Raw genomic sequence first — 22302 nt, 5'->3', positions numbered from 1 at the left:
GATCTATTTCACCATCGGGTCATGCAAGCAAGTAGAATGTGTATGGGTATATTACCTACATTTATTGCGCTGTTTCAACACTATGTTCATTCTACTGTTTTTACATGTGCTTATTCTGCTGTTTTTATGTGTGCTGTGTAGCATATGTAAGAAAGGAGCGATAAACTTAATTTAAACACGTGACCTGAAGGTCCAATGCATGTGGCTGTTCGGCAGTAGTGAGGACGCGCTATTTCCTGCGATCGTGCCTTGTCAAATCTAAGTAGTGAAAAAGGTTTTCGCCTTGTCAGCCAAATTGCTGCAGACAAAAAAAAAATTTGTGAATCGGTTCCAACCCAGGTATCCAGCGCAGCAATCAGAAATTTTACCGCAACGCTAACAAAATGTCGAGTTGCGGTCGTTTCTGTATTTGTAATATTAACTGTTGACTGCAAACTGTTCCAAGTTTCTGCCGCATGATTTTTGTTGATTTCAGCATTTCTGAAATACAATTCTTGTGCACTTTACCTATGTTCTACTCTAACCTTTTATCTGTAGCATGTTGAACACAAACAGCCCCTGCATGTTTCGTTAAAAAAGAGAGCCTTCAGCCCCATTGGCACTGATTGCCATCAAAGTGAGCTACTGCACATATATTCTCCATCATGGTTGTGCAGAACCCCATCTATATAGCATTCACTACTTAGTAGATGAAACCGCATCAAAACAAAAATGTGTATATACAGACATGACCAGAAATGCCTTTTAACGCATGCAGAACTACAACGTCTCATGTGACGATGTAACTCGTACCAATTTTTAGGTTTTTATTAGCGGTCTGCATAGTGGTATGATTAAAGCAGTCTCCCTAAGAAACATCAAGAAACGACTGCTTTGAGCAACAAAGCAAGCGGAATGACAAGGGTCATTCGCACCTGTTCAAGAAGGAAAGCTAAAGGTGACTTGAAGAGCAACCAGCAGAGCTAACTGTCAGGGAAGAGCTCCACTTCTCTGATTTGTGTACATAATGTTTCTGTCAATTTGTAGGTCACACTTTTGATTTCAACATCTTCATAATTGTGAAATGTTGCAGCGCGGACGCATTTGTCATGTTGATTGGTAGTGGAGCTTAATTGCATTGGTTCATATGTGACAAGAACACGTTGTCATAATATCGCATCGAGGGGCACCGAATGAAATACGTTTTTCTTGTAGTGAAAGTATCTTACTGTGAAACATGCAAAGACCAACTAAATACGGTGGACATAATTCCATAAAAGCATTGCCGAATCTGTCTAACCTAATTGTAAAAAAAAATAGTAAGGAAGACATGTGATGTACCTTTAGCCACAGCCAATAATACAATATAGTCAAGTCATATTATAGCAAAATGAGATATAACGAAATTATTTATATAACGAGGTAATGAATATAACAACATCATTCTGGCTTCAACTTTGTTATATAACGAGGTTTTACTGTATATCTAACAGTGACTGCCTTAGCACCCATGACCATCAGTCCTGTGAAGTAGAGAGAAGAAAGATAAGACAAAAGGGACGTGTTGCTCATGCAGTACGCATGCATCGGGTGCCCTTGGAAGAGTACCTTGCATGCATTGTCAATATACTGTGTGCTACTAATTCAGTTTGTGGATTTTAATTGTTTGAATCAACCAGCATCTTAAAGTGGTAAATGAAAATAAGAAGCTCCCCTTCATGTTTTAAAAGTTTTGTATGGGCTGCAGCCATAAAAAACTGATATTAAATAAGATTGATAAAGTATCATTTTTGTCCTTTTATGCCGATAACCAAGGAATTTGTTTTATGTCACCAAGTTCTGTGGCATATTTCTGATGACAGGCATGTCTAGTTTTTCCAACAGGAATAGTTCTCTCAGCTTGAAACAGTCTGCTTTATCTTTTGCAAATAGCCAGAACAGGTGAGTGCACAGGATGGCACTGAATTTCATGTTGAAAGTCAGTGCTATCCCATTGTTTTTACGAGTGTCCTTGTCTATTTCGTGCTGTTCGTAAAAATGAGCATTTGCTAACTGGCCAAGCTCTATGTTCATTTTTCTAAAACTAGGCTTTATATGCACTGTCTGAGGTATTCCTGTTCCATTTGTGTATGTGGTGAACCTTGACAAGCGCAATAATGCGTTCAAGCTCGGCTTGTTAGAGTAGACCAAGAGGGAAATAAATCTTCTTGTTAAAGGGGGAGGTTACCCGGAAACCGAACTTTTTTATTTTTTAAGATAGCCGGATGAAACTTTCAGGGTATGTTCACAACCAAACTAGGAGTAACTGCAAGGTTTCGTGAAGCTACATTTAGTAGTTTCAGAGTTATTGAGGTCTAACTAGGTGGCTGATGTGTATGCCTGAAGAAGATCCTGGAGAAATCCCAGGACATAGTATGAAGCTGAAATTCACTGTGATGATCTCTTGATAGACATCTGGGGAAGGGGGGGGGGGGGGGGGGGGCTACAAAGGCTTTTTTTTAAATTTCCCCTCCAAAAAAATTTAACACAACTTTGAATATGATGTAGCCAGCAATGAGCACATTCATCAAATATTAATTGCTTATTATAAATTAACTGCACCAGCTTTCAAAAAAAGAAGCTTGTTACACCCTGGCAAGGTCATTCAGGAACAGAATAAAAAAAAAAAACGGCACACAAATCTGAAGAGTAGTTCTTGAGATATCACCTTCCTCAGCACCACTACTAGCAAAAAAATTTATTCTGAGAAAAGAGGCCTTGAAAGTTGAACACGTTTTTATAAGAAAGCTCCTGCAGAGCTTTTAAGCTGTTGCGGCTCCAGGCACACCCAGTTTGTAGGATTCTCAACTGGCGACAAACAACAGCACAGTTCCGCCGCTGCAAGTGTCTTCATTCAAGGCATGCAAGGCATTCGCAGCAGAAATTCGATGCTCATACAAGCCACCTATCGCGCTTCCGCACACCGAACATCTGCAGTGTCTCGGACTTCGTTGCCGGCATCACGTGCAACAATGAAAATGAAGGCCACAGAACTAGTGAAAAAACAACAAAAAAAAGCTGAGAAAATAATCTAAAAGATAGTGCAAGGCAAAGAGCACCTCGCAAGCAAACGTCTGTCGAGGCAGACGGAGCAAAGGCCAACAACGGGGTGAGCGTGGTGGGCACAGGATCGAAGGGAGGAGCCACTGCTGCCGCCCACGCAGCAGCCAATGGCAGGCACACTTTAGCCCGCTGGATTTGAATTCGCTGCTCTGGCCAATCAGCGCTCAGCATCACATGGTGAGAAAACGCCAGTAGCGTCATTCTACAAGGCGGCAAACGAGAAACAAAAGAATTCACAGTCAAAATGACACCAAGATGGCGCGGGCAGGCCGCATGGGCCGGGAATGGCACACGCGCGAATTTGCTTTCATTTCAACATTTGTGCGTGTTTTGTGAGCTGTGGCCACCTCAGAAATTGCTTTTTTTTTTTACTTAGCAGTTGAATTAGGTGCTGAAAATTACAGAACAGGTAGTTTATGAGACGCACAACCCAAAAATATTGTTTTTCAAAAATCGCCGTGTCCCCCCTTCACTGGACTTGGGCTTGCCCTAGTTACAGTTAAAGTACTAGTTGTGATGTATCATAAGAATCCAACAAACAAAGATGCCAGCGACAGCATATGGGAAATTGCATGTACATACTTACTAAATGAATTAAATAAATAAACCCACGTCTTCACATTACGTGTGCGATGGTCTAACCAATTGAGCTACCGCGGCGCCATTTTCCCATCCACTTTCCTGGGTATTTATGTTTTACTACTAGAACTAACCTTGGGAGTGTTAGCCAGCGCCACCACTCACAGACCTTGGCAGTGCATTGGAACATCCTTTCTGCCCGCAGGCATCATGAGTATGTGATCTTTTTGGGTGAAGGCGACTGGTCAGTGCTGGCATTAATGTTGCCGGATTTGAGACCCTTCTTATGTAATTAACAAGAAGAAAGGGGGTTAACCGAGGGGCCCGATTTTTATTAATAATATCATAAGAAGCCAACAAACAAAGACACCAAGGTCAACATAGGGGAAATTACATGTACTTACTAAATGAAATAAAGAAACGATAAATTAATAGAAGTGGATAAAAAAAACAACTGCAGCCAGTTGTTTTTTCATCTGCTTTCATTTCCTATAATTTATCATTTCTCTAATTCAATTATTAAGTACATGTAATTTCTTCTATATTATCCTTGGCATCATTGTTTGTTGATTAATAAGAATCTGGCCTCTCGGTTCCCTTTCTTCTAGTTGTGATGTAGAATGATGTGTCAGAAAATGAAAAAAAGAAAAATGAAGCTCTTTGCAGGTCTATGCATCAGCTTAGCTAAATTATTTATCAATGACCAGCGAAGCTGTCTAACTTTCAGACCAAAAAGAATCATGCTGTCGTAGTGCACTATGCCCTCTGGACACCATAGAGTTTCCTACTAATATTACTAGAGGGATCTGCAGCTGTGATCATTTCGCCACCATGGGAATGATGGTTAGCGCATGAATTTGTTTGACTTTCGTCCTTGTGGCTACAGATGTTCTTGTGGCTTTATCTACTGCGCTTTGTCTGCCTTTGTTAGTCTAAATTTCGTAGCACTCCTGTTTTTCTAAATGCAGACGGCAATGATACTCAGTGAACATGCATAATCGCTGCGAATCGTTGCATTTATAACTCAATATATTGTTGGAAATTATCTATTCTCAAAGTCGCAACATGATTTGAAGCTAGAAGAATGAAGTTTAGGAAAATCCATGTACTAACCATCATTCCCGTGCTGGCTGAACAGCCATGCTTGCAGCTCCCAGCGCCACGTTTCCCTCTAGCAATTTTTGTGGGAAACTCTATGCTCGACATTATTTCATTCCTGCAACACACACTGCTCGCTTGATCTCTCTGCCTCTGCTCCTGCTGGGTGCATCCACCTGTTTAATATTTACAATTTTGCTACGCAGTCTTCAGTGTCCACTCAGGCTCACAGAGGGATTCAACGATGCCTGCTCAAGGTTTCAGCTCAAAATATTTTTTCCCGGCTTGTAGCCATAGCTTGTAAATTAATTTCAGCTGTTCATAAGGCATTCTGGCAGGCCCTGCAGTTTTATGTTGCACATAAATCACCTGCACACTTGAAATTGCCCCCATAAATACTGTGCAATATCCTGCGTACATCTTGCAAATTTTCACTCCAATCTGACTTAATTTTCGAACAACTATCATTTTAGTCTTTCCGTGATCTATGCAATGTACCTCCAATTATTGCGACTTTGACTATTCAGTTAATTTCAATTGAAGTTTTGGTTCTCCTACAGAAATTATTTCAAACATCCCAGTGGGTTTCATTTGCAATAATGAGTCTTCAATAATTTCTTGCAACCTCCATAATTAACTCGAATCTTTATCATTTCCCTCGCAGACAAGATGCAGTCCTACCGATATTCATTCCTGCAAGGTTTCATCCAGATCTCATCTTTAGGGCTTTTACAATTGACATGGACACTTTCTTCAAGCATGCTTTTTTGGCACATGGTTTTTCCGGATGAGAGAAACAATCTTAGTAGTGTCAACTTTGCTTTGAAACTGTAAATGGCTGAACAAATAAATTTTTAAAGGAGGGATTTCTGGATTATTTAGCCTGCAAAAATTATGCCTACAGATGATGTTAGAAAAATCCACACTTAAGGTAATTAAAAATGCGATTACAGTAAAAGCTCGTTAATTCGAACCGCAAGGGGAAGCCGCTTGAGTTCGAGTTAACGAAAGTTCGAACTAACGAAAGTGAAGGAGAGCAACAGTACACTGCGATTTGGAAGCAGTAGGGCATGTCAGAAAGTGATGGCGTTTGCTGTGGGCACACGCCATCTTCAAGTCGAAGCTCTGGGTCCGACTGTGCCCCACCACCGATGTCCACCGAAACGAACGTTAGCCGAGGCTTAACACCATCACAATGAATCGCGATGGCCGATACCTCCTAATCTGAAAACAGAGGTGCAGAACCGATGAAGACTGCCGAGACAAAGATGCTAACACGTGAAGGTGGCGAAGGCCCTGATTCGTTGGTTCTTGATTGCAAGCGCAGCTGCGACGTACTTGATTCTCTCTGTTTTGGCGCTTGCCGTGCCATCTCTGCACAACATTAGCAGCTGTACAAGATTTGTAAAGCCTCCGGGATTCGCAACAGGCAAGAAGTCTCGGAGGTTACGTAGAACAGAGAGGCGGCAGCCGCCGCTGGCTTCTGGCTGACTCCGCGCAGGTTAGATTTGTTTCCGATTTTGCCTTCTCTCGCCGTTCTCTCCATTTCGGAGGCAATACAGCCTTGTGTGTAGGCAGTAGGCGTGTTTCTCTGGCCGTGTGCCAGGCGAGCGTAGTTCGAATTATCCGTGAGGGAACCTTCTCGCGTTCGAATTAACGGAGTTTTTTATACATAGACTTCTATGGAGCTTGGCCGGACCAAATCGTACAGTTCGAATTATCCATAAATTCGAATTATTGAAGTTCGAATTAACGAGCTTTCACTGTATTGATGGTGCAACCAGCCGCATTGCAGGAAAAGCATATGAAAGCGCTTCGAATTCATTATCTCTGCACAGGATGGGTGCATGTTGAGTGTGGTTATCTTAGCCTCATTGGAAAGTTTTGCTGGGAAAATTTAAAGGGACCCTGAACCACTTTTTATCGAAGCGGAGAAAGGCACCTGAAGGGAAACAAGGCTATTGCAGAAGTACTGTGCCGCAAAAAGTACTTCAATGCATTCAGCAGAAGCGAAGTTATTGGCAATCAAACACGGCCTCCGCTGTGCTTCCGTTCCTTCTTCAATGCCTTGCACTGTGAAGGCCATGGCGCAGTGAGGCATGCCCACAACGCTCCGCCTTCTAATGTCACAGTGGCGCACAGTTCAAATTTCATTTTGGATGTTAACATATATGCCACGACTTCCACCTTTGGTGCCTACGACACGCTAAACATAAGCCAAACGCTGTTGTCCTCAGCCAGCCGCAGTGTGCTTGGCCAATGGACTCGTGGCAGCACCCCACGGCAGCCACAGTATCTACGCCATGTAGCCGACCGCAGCTTGATGTCAGCTATCAGCCAATCGCAGCCATCTAAGGTAATGATGAAATAGTGCGTCCGATGACGAACTAATGCATCTAGAAGAGAGTGAGGACAGCACCTTCTGTTGAAGAGAGAGCATTTGAGAGAAAAATGACTTTTCAATCTGCTTGCGAGCTCCACACACTGCGTACAACAGCAAAACTTGGCTGAGGTGTTCACAGCAGCGTATGCTACCCGCGGACTATGTTATTTCACCAAGCCCGAGAGGTGGTTCAGGGCCCCTTTAACAAGTCTCTTCTAATTATTTTCCTTTTTTGCACTGTCAGTAGTCTGAGTAGCACTTTGTCTACATTAATACTAAAAGGATCATCCATATTATGAGCAGTGGATGATAAGAAAAATAACATAGATTGAAAGGAATCCTTACATTACAGTGGCTCTGCTTTCATATGCTACTGAATGCTACTGTAAGTGAGAAAAAAAATACGTACTGTTGCATATCTGCGCTGCTTGTTATTTTGTGAAATACAATTACAGAGACTGATTGGTCCAACAGCACATGTGACATGCACAAGTGCCGTCATTTGCCTTGCCATGCACTTTGCTTCAAGGTGACAGTGTTGTTAGGCATAATGGCATCTGCTATGGCACTGCTTGCTGTTCATATAACAGGGATGCATAATGGGCCATGACATGCAGCATGAATGTACTACAGTTCCATTCTTGGCATATGTAAATATTTCATTGGGCTTTGGATCATTTTTTTTTTTTCCAACCACAAAGGTGTTCCAAAGCATGTTTCTTAGGGCTACCTTGAAGGTGTTGCAAACCTGGAGGAGTGTATCACCTGTCTTGCTTTTTTTTTTCTAATAGCTACAGTTTCCCTTAGGGAGTTAAATTCATCACAAATGCAATAAGACTACTACATCAAGTAATTTTCAGAATTTAAAAATATGCATTAGTCTTATCTGCATAAATGTATTTTGCGATGAAGGGTGTGGCACGCTTTAAGTTTTTTGCCAGTTTGTATAAGCTGTTTATTTTCATCCTATAGCACATTCTAAACAATATATGATCGTGCTAATGTGATTATCTTTACATATTGGCATGTGTACTTATTTATTCTTTTCTCTATGACTGCATTTCATCTGCTTATAATTTAAATTTAAGGCTCAGTGCAAGACATGCCTGCATGATTGGAACTTACTCGACTGTTATCATTGATTCTACCTGTTGTGTATGCTCTCACTGAACCTTGTGTAATCAGATTGTATGCACGATATGAATTGTGTAGTACTTTCTGGAAGTCACGAAGGCACCAGCGATTACGCTGGAACCATCGACAAGTCATGTGTTAAAGCCCATGCGCTTGACTCGCAGATCAGATTTTCGACGATCGCTGACTGTGCTCGCCGCTATTATTGTGCTTGACTATTGCTTGTTTTTTTTCTAGGTACAATCATCGCCCAATGAAGAGTTGCTTTTGTGATTCACAGTTTTCACAACTGTGTTTGTCATGGTCACTGCAGTGTGACAATATTCTTGAGAAACTTGCCCTGAGAAGTTTATCTTCTGACGTGCCCAATTTTGATGATTTCTTAGTTTTAGAGGAACCCTAGCTCAGGTTCTGCTACAGGTACCGGTTTAATTCTCATTTTGTTAAAAAGATGGACTCTTGTAAACTGAAATAAGACGGCCTGTTTGCCTATAACTTTGATCCTGAGTGTTTTAAATCTTTCTTTTTTGCTGTATTGCATGTACTGTTAATTCCAAATCCAATACTTCCATATCCAGTACACCAGTATTTTTCATTTTACTTATGGTTGTGTAGCTAAGCCACCATCAAACAACGAACAAGAAATTTCAAGCACCTTGAAAACTACCTTCTGTACAAATAAACTGAGTGCACATTCGAATTCAGCACATTAGAATATATAATGGATGGAGGTTTCACCAATGTCTATTTATAGATAAAGCACTTTAAAAAGAAGAATGCCCCTTAAAGGGACACTAAAGTGAAGTTAATATTATAGGTGTGAATTGTAAACCACACTGTATAGATCCCTAGCATACTGTTCTCGTGGGGTCCAGAGCTATCATTTATTATTAAAGTGCAGGAAGAGAGGAGGCGGTTAGTGAATCCATTGGCACTGGCGTGAACTGCTGTAAGCCACCGTTCAGTATAGTACATACACGTACGTGATTGGCTGATGACTTCACGTTTTTGTTGACTTTTCCAAAATTGCATTTTCATAGAAAGCACACTTATGCCATATTTGCAGTGGCTTCAGCACAATGCACCAACAAAAATGTTGTGGCACTAGTCTCATGAATGGCCTTATATGAAACTCAACCTGGCCTGGATAATGCAACGATTCTATTCCAATCCTTTTCCTTTTTGTGCTTCGTCAACGGTTCGAGTGATGCCCCACCTATGTTATTGCGAGGATTGGCCAGCTGTGAGTGGTAGGTGATGTGAAAGTGATGGAATAGAGTGAGAGGAATCACTACATCACCTGGACTTCTTTCAGTACGATGTCCTGTGGTGTACACTCTGCACCCTAGATGGTGCCTTAACACCATGTCAGAAAGGTGAATTTAAAACCATGTGACAAGCTTTGTTGTGGAGGGATACGCAGGGGATGCTGCACTCATATACACCAGACCAAAATAGTCTGTGAGATGTCATTTGTGTTTTTTGTATGCAGAAGCTACACTCAGTCTTCAGTGCAGGCTTCCTGTATGCACTGAGGAGAGGCTTCACTCAATGAAAGTGCCATGTGCCAACTGCTTTGCATCCAGGCATATTCTGGTGCACCTTCATATTGGTAAATGCTGGCCCAGAGTAACAATGATAAGCCAAGTCAAAGGCTTTGTGTGACTCTGGTAGCTGCTATTGTTGTAGTGATCATCAGCACCTCCCTCACAATTGGCTTATATAGTTATGTTATTGGGAGTGTAGTAAGTACAAACAGCTTTTTCCAACCCCCGTTTCTTGAGAAACATGCATTTAGATGAGCTTAAAACATGTAAAATGTGATATTGGGAATCTAGTTTGAAATTTTTGGATGTAAATAAAGTGTATAAAACTGATGAAATATGAAATATGATTAGATAAGAGCATTTCACATCTTCGTCACAATATGCTGCCTCAAAACAATAGGTTAACTTCTAGAGCCTGCACGGGCTGTTAGTTCAGCTTGTGTTGCTGTATTGGTGTGTTCCTATTTTATTGACCATCAGCAGAGCGAGTGAGTGGTCAGTGTGGTCAATGTACATGTTTGCAACATTCACTCAACTTGATTTCATGCATTTGTTTCAGTAGTAAGAGGATTTAATGCAATGGCATCTACATGTTTTCTTTCTCTCATGTGCAGTGTGAGTGGCTGCTAGGGGATCGTCGACCTAAGCCTGTGGACTTGCAAGTTGGCCTTGACACCAGCAGTGGTATATACAGGTCCATCGTCAGTAATCCTGTGGTGCAGCTGGGCCTGTGTTCACCAAAGACTCTCCTAGGTGTGTGGAAAGATTCCAGTGTTTTTTAATTATGCTGTTACATTGGGTTACTCAATTGTGAACACAGTTTAATGGCATGCTATTATTAAGGGAAACTCCAAAGTAGGACAAGTCTCTGGCAAAGGAATAGTAATAATTATCAAAATGCTCTCAGGCTCAAAGGGAAAATGTACTGACTTCTCGATCGTTTGTTGAAGAGCCGGGCTTGGACAAAAAAATTTAACCCAATTAATTTCCAGCATTTGACTGATTAATTCATAGATTGGCTGCCTCAATATTTTTTTCATTTTCCGCCATCCCGTTAAGTTATTTATTTAGTTATTTATTTAAATACCACTCACCACGGTAGCCCAGTCACTATTGCATTGCGCTACTGAGCCTGAAGTGCACAGGTTCAATCCCAGCCGCGGTGGTCGGATTCCGATAGGGTAAAAACACCTGTGTACCAGGCATTTGGTGTACATCAAAAACCCACAGGGGCGTCTGCTTCAGCAGATGTTTGGTGTGTTGCAACACCACGCACCCGAGCACACAAGGGTTGGACTCTCCCACGTCGAACCGTGCGCGGCTTAGTTGTGCCCGGGGAAAAAAGGATCCTGGGGGTTGAGCCAATGCTCAGGGTTCAGGGCTTCACTCGGCAGAGGCAACACACCTCTTTCGTCTCAGCTTCACGTAGACGACACTCCCGGACTGACCCATGGGGAGAAATCGGTAGCTGCCTTTTTCTATCCTCCTCTCCACTCTTTGTCTTTCTCTCCCACTTTCAGTCTTTTCTGTCTACTCCTTTCTTCTGTATTACTTTCTATCTTCTAGGCAGCAAGGGTTAACCCTGTGTGAGTAGTGAACCTAGGTTATGTCATATTCAGTTATAGTGGTAACGTACAGCTGGCATTTGCAGGAGCTGTTTTACAGGTCCTACAGTGTCCCCTTATAGGGCTCCATGGTGGGTGGCTGGCATTACTGCCATAAAATACACACTCACTTATGACTAATTCCTTCCCCCCCACTACCTGATCACTCCCTGAAGAAGAGGCGCACCAATGAAACCGTCCAGTTTTTTGGACGCCAAAAAGAAACATTTCCCTGATTCCATGTAATCTATTCCCAGAAACAAGAAAAGACAGTAAGAATGATCTCGCCTTTCGTAGTTGCGAAGTCTCCGATGGAAACTCTTGGTGCAGGCTATAGAGTATTGAAGATGCCGAGCGGTGATCTCCTTCTAGAACTCCGTGAGAAGAAATAACATGAAAATCTGCCTAAGATACTGTCATTTGGGGACATCCCGGTGGAAGTTACACCGCACCGCACCATGAACACAATTCGAGCTGTCGTTTCCAATGATGCTCTTATGGAATTGATTGAAGCCAAACTTCTGGAGGGTTGGAATGATCACAATGTGATCAATGTCAAAATAATTAAAATGAAGCATGACGGAAAAGAGATCAATACCAAGCACCTAATACTTACATTTGGCTCAAGCATCCTGCCCAACACTATCGAGACAAGGTATGTAAAGGTCCGAGTCAGACCATATGTCCCAAATCCTCTGCAATGCTTTAAGTGCCAGCGATTCGGCCACAGTTCACAGAGCTGCCAAGGCTGTCAGACTTGTGCAGAATGCAGTGCTAACGAATATCTCTCTGAATCATGTAAAAACTCTCACCACTGTGTGAACTGTGATGGGAAGCAAGCCACATACTCGCGGACCTACCCATCATAGAAAAAAAGAAAAAGGAATTGTAACAATCAAGGTAAAAGAGAATGTATCATTCAAGAAGGCACGCAGGTGGGTATCGTACCTGCCCAAGAGCAGCTTTGCTGATGTAGCACGTTGGTGGGCAGCAACACAACAGCTTCTGGCAGCTGTCCGGCCCACACACAGTGAGCCACTAATGGCGCCATCTGCCCTCAGTGGGTGGCTGCAGCTAACATTGCTCTGCCACCCCAGCAGAAGGGGCCATCTACCTCCGTGCTGGTGGCCTCAAAGGTCTCATCCAATGTTTTGTGGCCTTCACATCAAACATTGTCTATCGCTCTTGTGCGTCGCAAGAGGCGATGGACACAACCAGCCAGACGACACCACCAGCGCCAAAGGAGCAGCGAGATTCTCGCGATCGCTCCAAAAAGAAAAGCCTCACATCGCAGGGCCTGACAAGGGCTCTGTAAGTTGATTTACATTCCCTAAACACACAGCACAAACTTTTTTGTCAATACAGAAACACAAATATTGCAGTGGAACGTTAGGGGACTTCTCCATGACCTCGGTGACATTAAAGAGCTCCTTTGCAATTACAGTCTGAAGGTGCTGTGTGTTCAGGAAACGCATCTCAAATCAGCACACACAAGCTTTCTGAGGCATTATGCAATTTTTTGCAAAGACTGCCACAATGCTACGGCCTCGTCCAGAGGCGTAGCAGTCGTAGATAAGTCTGTTGCTTGCCAGCATTTTTCTCTCCAGACACCGCTTGAGGCTGTGTCTATGCAAGCAGTTCTCTTCAATGAGTTAATAACTATCTGTAGTATTTATATACCACCTGAATTTCACCTCACAAAAACAGAACTTCAAAGCCTCATTAACCGGCTCCCAGAACCATACATGATCAGCGATGATTTTAATGCCTGTCGCACTCTTTGGGGCAACTCCCGGTGCGTCACGAGAGGCCGGCTAATAGAAAACTTTCTAGTAAACTTCGGTGCATACCTCTTCAACAAGAAGGAGCCAACCTATTCTAATCTTTATCATAACTCGTATACATCAATAGATCTGTCGATTGGCTCTGCTTCTCATTTCTTTGACTTAGAATGGAATGTACGCGAAAATCCATTCAGTAATGACCACTTTCAAGTAACCCTAAACTTTGTTAGACAACATGACTCTCCTCCACATGCCCCTAGGTGGAAACTAGCCTCCGCCAATTGGGAATATTTTAAAGAGTCAACTTTCTTATCGTGAACATTTATCAGTGAATTTAGTATATACGACGCAGTAGGGCATTTTACCGATGTTATAATTGCTGCAGATGAGAAATGCATTCCACAAACGAGTGGTAGCTCATGCAAAAGACGAATATCATGGTGGAATGACAACTGCAAGGAAGTGCAAAAGAAACAATAAAGCATGGGGCGTACTATGCCAAGCACCGACTGCAGAAAATCATGTTGAATTTAAACATGTCAAGTCGCAGGGAAGGAGAACGCAGAGGCAGGCTAGGAGAACAAGCTGGGAGAGGTTTCTATTAAACATAAATTCTTACACGCAAGAGGCAAAGCTTTGGAAGGGTCTCAGAAGGCTAAAGGGGCAGCAAATTCATGCATTGCCCTTGGTCAGTAACCAAGGGAATACCTTGGAAGACCAGGCCAACGCCCTTGGCATGCACTTCGAGCGTGTATCAAGCAGCACGAACCATTCCTTAAATGCAAGCGAGTACAGGCGAAGCTGACTATATTGAACCCATTTACATCTAATTATTCTGTATATCAAACAATTTCTGGACACGGTATAGTTACAATGAGTATATATAGCAAAAATTACACTGACATCAAACAAAATTAGCAGTGACTCCCTATATATCGAACGTCGAGTGGCAGGGAAGTGCCCCAAAAATTGGCTTTCCCTCGTGGTGGCTGGGAAACCCGTCGGCGTGGCTCGATCCAACCGCTCTCCCAACTGTGACCGCGCTGCCTCAAGCGAGCCGTCGACACTCCCCTGCGAAAAATTATCCTGGCCCACCCGCAGCGCTTGCTCAGACAGCCAATCAGAGGCCCTTGTGCCCTCGTCGTGCAAGATGGCGAAAGTGCGAGCCGTCTCGCTGCTTGTCTGGTTCATTATGTCTGCCCCTTGTGGGCCTTCTCTAGCAGTGTTGCCATGATGAAGCGGCAGAATTCGCCTTTCGTCATGATGCTCGAAATCATAAATCGGGTCAAACGTGGTGAGATGTCAGATGTTCCCGCAGCATGCAAGATTCTGAGGAGCGCTCTCAGCACGATCTTGAAGAATAAGGGGGAGATTAGGGCTAAAGCGGCCAAACTCGCGACCTGGTGCCTGTGGCGCCCGACGCATACGCATGGCCATGCACAAGTGGTTCATCCGAAATTGCTTCAGCCGTGCCGGCTTCCGCATGCTCGGTGATGACTGTAAATTCTGATGAATGCGACAAAGCCGTTGCCAGTGTTGCTGAAGTTTGGAGAGAGCTGTCAGAATTTCCGGAAGCTGTGAACGAATCAGCGGTGGACGAATTTGAGTGCAGATGATAGTGTCGCGACCACGGGAGAGCCTGAAAACGAAGACTACATTGCCGACGTCGTACCGAGCACAAGTGAAAGTGGGCACAATGAGGAAAGCAACTACGGTCCTTTGCCCACTTCCTCCGAAGTGATTGGTGCATTCGCACTAGTCCAGTGCTTCTGTGCTACTGTGGAAAGTTGCGGCCTCAGCTGCTTTGACTTCTTAGACTATGTGGAGAAGTGCGTGTGTCGCAGGAAGTGAAATTACCCAAACAGAAGGAAATGCAGGATTATTTCATGCGAAACTAAGCTAGTTTCATCAATAAAGTGATTTTCTCAATTGTATGTGCTTTTATGACATCCAATTATTTAGCAGGCTTGTAGCGAATTTTCAGTTTCTCAACAGTATGCAGAGTTGCTAACTGGCCTACAAGGCTACCTTTCTAAACTTCATCTGATAATGCATGACTATGTGTGCAGTAAAGTGTTGTTGGTACGCAAACAAACCACTTAATTTTCTGCTCAATTTATATAAATGCTGTTGAGGAAAGCACTTGTTGCATGACGAAGGCAAGTACTCTTGTAGAAAACATTGGCTCCAGGCTAAGCCTTCCCTCATTCGCCGACTGCCGATTTCTTCCACGTCTTTTTCCAGGGACTCTTTTTGTCTAGACTATAATGCTCCATTTATACTTTTTAATAAACCATAAACGAATGTGCTGTGAAATGCCAGAAATGTGCTGAAGTTGTTAACACTAGCATGTGAATATTAGTGGTGAAAAAGGCTGTTCACTACAGTCAAAGGCCATTATAATGAAGCACTTGGGATTTTCAAAATCCTTCATTTTATGGGCCCCATTGTTGTAAAGATCATGCACCGTATCACTCACAGTTGAGCAAGCTGAGGCTGTTAAGCAAAAGAAGTCTTTCATTAAACATGAACTTAAGAGATACTTCGTGAAAGAAGCTGCTAATTTTCTTCTGCACACATCGTCTGATGAAATGTGCGACTGCAGTCAACCTTGTGACATCGAGGTTCATGGTGTAGTAGTGCCACTTGCCAAAGTGTCCGGCCATTCAACCCGCTGCATTTCTTTTTCCTTCAGTGAGGAGGTGAGTGTGGGAGAGGGGTTTACCATACATACTGAAAATACTTAATTAAATTCTGGGTCTAAGTTTGAGGCACGCTGTAGTGGGAAACTCTGGATTAATTTTGCCAGCCTGAGGTTCTTTAATGTGCACCTAAATCTAATTGCACGGCTGTCTTCGTATTTTGCTCCATCGAAATGGGCCCACTGTGTCCAGGATCAAACCTGCAACCTAGAGCTCAGCAGTGCAACACCATAGCCACTGGGCTACTGCAGTGGTTTGCCTAATGCTGAGTCCAGGCGTTCCCACATGATTGTGGAGACAACTGGCACTCCCTATGCACACTGTATCTCAGTGGTGGCTGAAAAGGGTGGTGATACCACTACATGTGTTCACTGTAAGGCAACAAACCACCCTTGCCTTAATTCCTTCGTTGTATGGGCAAATTCGTTTGATTAATCTTTCTTGTAGATGCGTTCGCAATACGTAACAGAGATAGGAATGCGGCCAGGACATATGGATCCTTCTTTATACAGGTCCTTTCGTTGTAGAGGTGTTCATCATAGAGGCATTTGTAGGTATTCGAAAGCTATACATAAAGTGTTCGGTATTCAATTCAGTTCTGGTAATATTCCATTTCTATAAATAAGATTTGGTCTCGAAAATTACCGTTCATACAACCCTAATAATAAGGTAAATCTATAAGTTATTGCTGACAGGGAAAGCTACATTCATCAACACATGTTCTTGCGATGGTTTGATGAATCCATTTTATGCCGATTGTAACATGCGACTTCATGGAATGAAGGACATGTTGTGCCCTTTGACAGCTACTATATTCCTGGTGAAAAAAAGCTCACAAGCACCATTTAACTTTAATGACAAAATGCGAAGCTCATGTGTCATATAGTACTCACTGCCACATTTGAGCAACTCAGCTCCAAACACATCAAAATGAAATTTGTGCATTATATCTTTACAACTGAGCAAAAGGAGCACCAAGTAAGGTGCACACAGAGCTCAAACAGTCCTCTCTAAAATTATCACTCATTTTTTGCATTTCTGGTCAATATTGGAGTTGAAATGCAGGTGTGATCGCTAGACCAACATTTTTTTGCTTTACTTTTTTTTTTGCGTTCTAGTGAAGCAAAGAGCAGATTGGGTGAGGGAACAAACATGAGTTAATGACATCTTAGTTGAAATCAAGAAAAAGAAATGGGTATGGGCAGGACATGTAATGAGGAGGGAAGATAACCGATGGCCAGTAAGGGTTACGGACTGGATTCCAAGGGAAGGGAAGCATAGCAGGGTGCGGCAGAAAGTTAGGTGGGCAGATGACATTAAGAAGTTTGCAGGGATGACATGGCCACAATTAGTACATGGCCGGGGTTGTTGGAGAAGTATGGGAGAGGCCTCTGCCCTGCAGTGGGCGTAACCAGGCTGATTATGACGATGATAATGATGAAGCAGTTCTGAATTTCTCTGTGCCTCCTATGATGTGTAAGGTAATTTACTTCTCACCAGAACACAGCAGTAAGTGAAAAAAAAAAAAGAACAGCATTGACACTATAACTGGATTAGGGTGCCCAAAATGCTGCTTCTTGTGACGTCAGTGGTGGTGTTAAAACAAGCATATACTACAAACAACAGCAATTACAGTAGACTTCCATTACTTAGACTCCGGTTAATTAGATTTTTCGGTTAATTCGATCCTGACCGAAAGTCCCAGCCAGCACCCATGCATTTATGTGGGCCCAAACTTTTGTTATTTCAATCCTAAAATTGGCCTTTGCCGGACGATTTGAACTTGACAAGTTGGCATGCATGCACCTGGCCCCTATGATGACTCCAATAGCGACTCTTTTAGTGGCAACATCTGTCTTGGTGGAGCTTAGGGGACAGTTATTGCATAAAACTCGTGTAAAAAAAAAATCCTGTCAAAAATGCCTATTTTTGGCCTACCCTAGGAAGATTTTCAAGCAATAATCGTAGATCACAATGTCTGATTATAGTAGTTACCCAATTCTAATGAGTGCCTTTTTTTATTTTTCAAGGAAACTGGGCTGAAAATTGCCTGCTTGGTGCAACAGGTGCAATAAAACCGCATTCGCAACGTTCACATGCTTTACTGCATAACACTACAGGATTCCGGCAAAGCTGACTTTAGGAATGCAGCTGCCATTGTGCAACACATATTAGACCCTTGCCATCTTTCTTGCTAAAAAAAAAATGTGTGTGCTAAATTTATGCTTTATTTGAAAGCTTTAATGCCATTTCTACGTTAGTTTCCTTTTTTGGATGCACAAAGGGTGTGCACGCATTTGATTCGGAATCATGTTAGATTTGGGCAAATACCAATAAATGAATCAGTGGTGTGTTTTGGTGTTCTTTTTGCAATTTGTTTAATTCGACCGCCAGATAATTCACTCAATTACGCTGGTCCCGTCACGGTTTTATTAACGGAAGTCGACTGTAGTAGCAATATATTGAGATCGCGTGTTAAACTACAATGAATTCTAGGTATTCTCGTATTACACCGCTCTTCTCGACAGAAGATACCCGACAAAACATTTTTTGCTGTGAGCCTTAAACAAAGTAGTTCATGGCTATGAGAGACTTGCAGACCTTAGTTTCACAAGATGCGGGCACCCACATTGCTGCTCCTGTGCTGACATCGTGAATGTCAAGCACTGAGCAGCTAGCAGAAATAATCCTTTTTCGATGACCCAAATCGGGAGGGTGCATGCCAATTTTGAAAATTAATTTTCAAAGAAGCTACACAGCCCTCAGTGGTGCAGTTTGGTGCACACATCCACAATGCAAAGCAGAATGTATACAAAAAAAGTTTAGCTGAGATCCATACAAACACTATTATTTTTATCCTTATACCACATACATGCGGGTGTTTGTCTTGGTTTTAATACACAGAATCACCACTTGCCCTTCCCCTTTCCACATAACCTTCAGTATTTGGTATGTTTTCTTGAAGCTCATTTTTATCCACTTCTTTGCACGGTTTTAGAAAATCCCTTTTCTTGTGAAATGAAGCTTTCTTTGCTTACGAGCGACTTATATTATGCTTTTGATAATGGCAAGGGCAAGGGCGATTGTGGGCAATTTGTGGCAAGGGCAGAGTGAAAAAAGGCTTTTTCTCCAATTATAATGGTTGCTGTATATGGTGTCACTATCATATCAAATAATGTTGCCACGAAGCTTATTCAGATTTATTATGAAGGAGACACACAGATTCAGCACCTATACCTAGTAGTTAGTAAGACCCACAGCAGAATGCCATGTCAGAGCAAAATTTGAGTGTGAATGATCGTAGCTTAGCTGTAAAGCCTGACACCCTTAGTGACACAGGGTAATCTATTATGCAGTTTCTTCTCATGCTTTATTTCCACTGTAACCAACATAATGTTGTCACAATTTTGCTTCAATTTTATGTTTTATCATGATGTGAAGTATTAAAAACCATTTAAAAGATTTTCAAATTTTCAAATAGTGACTACTCGAACTAGAGAACAAGCTGAATAAGACAATATTCAATTCTTTATTCAAAGGTTTTCAATATTTGCACATCCCCTCCCTCTTGTCGGCACTGTTCTATAATGACACCATTTAACACTGCATCAGTATAATGGCGGTGCAGTGGCACCCGGGCAAATGCTGTGCAACAAAAAAGATTTATTGAAATGGCATAAGGTTACTATATTTCTCATACACTAGCATGGCTTTGTTTTGTTCATTTTCTTCTATTTTTTTCTGAAATAGTAGCCTACTTCTTAGTGTAAAAAAAAGGTGAGAATTCCTGAACGGTGTTCTTGTATGCTGAAGGCTTAAATACCCATCTCAAAAGTTTGATTCAAATTGTTTTATTGCGTTACAGCCTTGCTCCAAATGCTGGAAAATCCTGGTTGTGCCTCTCGCTGGCTGAATGACTCGGACACAGCACCTATTCTAAGCCAGATCTTCCGTATCTACCATGCTGAGAAACACTCGGTGCAACTTGTGAGGCCCTTAGTGACGTGAGCATGGCTACTGAGTGTAATAATGGAATGTAACGAGGAATAAATTAATGTGCAAACAGGGATATGTAGGGAGATGTACTAAAGCAGCATATATAGCAGGTAAGGATATGCCATATTTTTTCGATTATAAGGCGGTCGTGATTATAAGGCGAGGGTGCAGTTGGGGGGGACCCGAAAAAAAAACTTAAATATGCACACTTACATAAAGTGATGTAGAGTACCTGACGAATTATTCAGACTCAGTAGGGTTGCCCAAAATACTGAATTGGAAGCTCCCAAAATAATCAGTGTAGGTTATATATCAACTTTGCCTCTCACTGCTGTGAAGGCACGCCAAAGGCAAAATTCGCACTGCTTTAAAGTCACACCCTAAAGTCACACCCCAAGGTGAAATTGGCCTACTATAACCGGCAGCCCGTCTTTAATGTTTTATTTTTCTAATTCTCAGTGCGGGCTATATTGAAAATATTGTGCTGCCTCACCTGCCAAGGCTTATTAAAATAAGTTACTACAATTTGTGCTGCAGTCTAAAATCTGAATGGCCCGAAATGTGGTGCTGCTAGCGCCGTATTGAAATAGTAACTGGATCTATTAGCATCGCACATAAGGTGGGGGATGACTTCGAGGGTAGGGATTCTGGGAAAAAACCTCGCCTTACATTCAAATAAATATGATTATTTCAATCTTGTGTTTTTATGATAGCGTAGAGTGCATTGCGTCATCGCGTATCTCTAAAATGGGCAATTGAAGACATGGCTTACAGATAGAAGTGACCACTAACATCAGGAAAAAGTGTGAAGAAATTTTTATTTATATCATCATAAATTATGACCATCAATACAGATTGAGAGGGTTTACTACTATGTTATTCAAGGCCATTTTATAAAAGTATTGATTACTGAAAGTTGCCTTTGTTTCTCTGTGCCCATCTCTTGTACTCAATTGCACTTTTTGGCACGCTATCTTGCTTGCATGATTGCTTAGGTGTTTGATTGTTTGCTGCAGCGTAGGCTGCAGTTGCTTGTGATGACATTTTCCACCTTTTATGTGTAGAAAAGTTATATTTCCTGCTTTATAATAAACAATCGGGTCTAATGAGTAATGAATTACAGGAGGTAAAAAAGCTTCAGCGTATGTTAGTTTTATAATGTTATGTTCAAGTAAATATAACCGCATCAAAAAACATGTGCATAGATGCACTCGGTGCATGGCAAACCAGGAAGTATATTTAATAGCTTTACAGTGACATTGATCGATGCTAAACATACTCGAGTGTTGCAGACAAAATTGCATTTCAAGTTTCTAATAAGCATAGATGAACACGGGGCTGCTTACACTAAGCATTTCACCCATGGTAGCCCGCAAGCAGAAGTTTCATGCAATTGCATGATAGTGTATACAGTGCTGCACAGGAAGTTAATGTGTGACAGAAGATTGGAACTTCCGCGAAACTTTTGACCTTTATCATTGGTAAACCTACCCCATGAGTACCGCAGCACCATCAGGGTAGAGTCTTTGCCAAGAAACATGGACCCAAACCTGCACGCAGCCAGGCGGAATGCTAGGGCAAAATATGTAGAGCAATATCTAGCAACCAAGGCGAACACGGTATATACGGGCGCTGCGGTGTATCCTCGGAAACGAGGAACAACACAGCAAAAAGTCGTCGCGACAGTAATTGGCTCGGACTATAAGGAGATCACTTACGCGTCGGTACGGGACTGTACGGTAACTGAGGGAGAAGAAATGGCTGTTGTTCTAGTAGCCACTGAGAGTTACCGCTCAAAAAAATCCCTTACAATATTAACGGATTCTAAGGAAGCATGCCGTAACTACATCAATGACAGAATTGGTCAAAAGGCACTCCAAATCTTCCTCCGCACTGGCCAACACAAAAGACTAGTTAGACACAACATTTTCTGGATACCAGGACACACTGAAATTGGGGCAACCAGAGGGCCGATAGGACCGCTTGCGAGCATACTAACCGAGCGGACCTAAATGGAGACCCCGAGGACTTCATGACGGTGATCCCGACATACTCCGAAATACTAAATTATCATGGAGGAACGAGGGCCAAATACTCCCCGTCCCCATGCTTAATCAACAAGAAGCAGTTTGCTGGCGGAAGCTGCAAACAGGAACCTTCCCCAAATCTACACAATGCAAAATGCAAATGCATTTTGCATTGCATTTGCATTTGCAATGCAATGCAAAATGCAATGCAAATGCAAATGCATTGCACAATGCAATGCAAATCTAAGCAAAATGTTCCCAAACCAATACAGGGACATATGCCCATGGTGTGGCGCAAAACCCTTCCTTCATCATATCACGTGGGAATGCAGCAAAAGCAAAACATTCCACAATATTGAAAATCCGA

General features: G+C 42.4%; 1 protein-coding gene across 1 annotated transcript in view; it reads left to right on the top strand.

Moving 5' to 3' along the window:
• Kpc2 (Kip1 ubiquitination-promoting complex subunit 2) overlaps nucleotides 1-20823 on the top strand; it is a 47089-nt gene extending 26266 nt beyond the window's left edge. The window contains exons 9-10 of the mRNA XM_065444914.1: nucleotides 10437-10575; nucleotides 19778-20823. Coding sequence (XP_065300986.1) covers nucleotides 10437-10575; nucleotides 19778-19920 — 282 coding nt within the window. The 3' untranslated portion in view covers nucleotides 19921-20823. The remainder of the gene's footprint in view (nucleotides 1-10436; nucleotides 10576-19777) is intronic.
• Nucleotides 20824-22302: the final 1479 nt, after the last annotated feature.

Source organism: Dermacentor albipictus, chromosome 1, assembly GCF_038994185.2.
Source record: "Dermacentor albipictus isolate Rhodes 1998 colony chromosome 1, USDA_Dalb.pri_finalv2, whole genome shotgun sequence".
NCBI lineage: Eukaryota > Metazoa > Arthropoda > Arachnida > Ixodida > Ixodidae > Dermacentor > Dermacentor albipictus.
The sequence above is the reverse complement of the archived record's forward strand: the minus strand, read 5'-3'. Positions and strand labels throughout refer to the sequence as shown.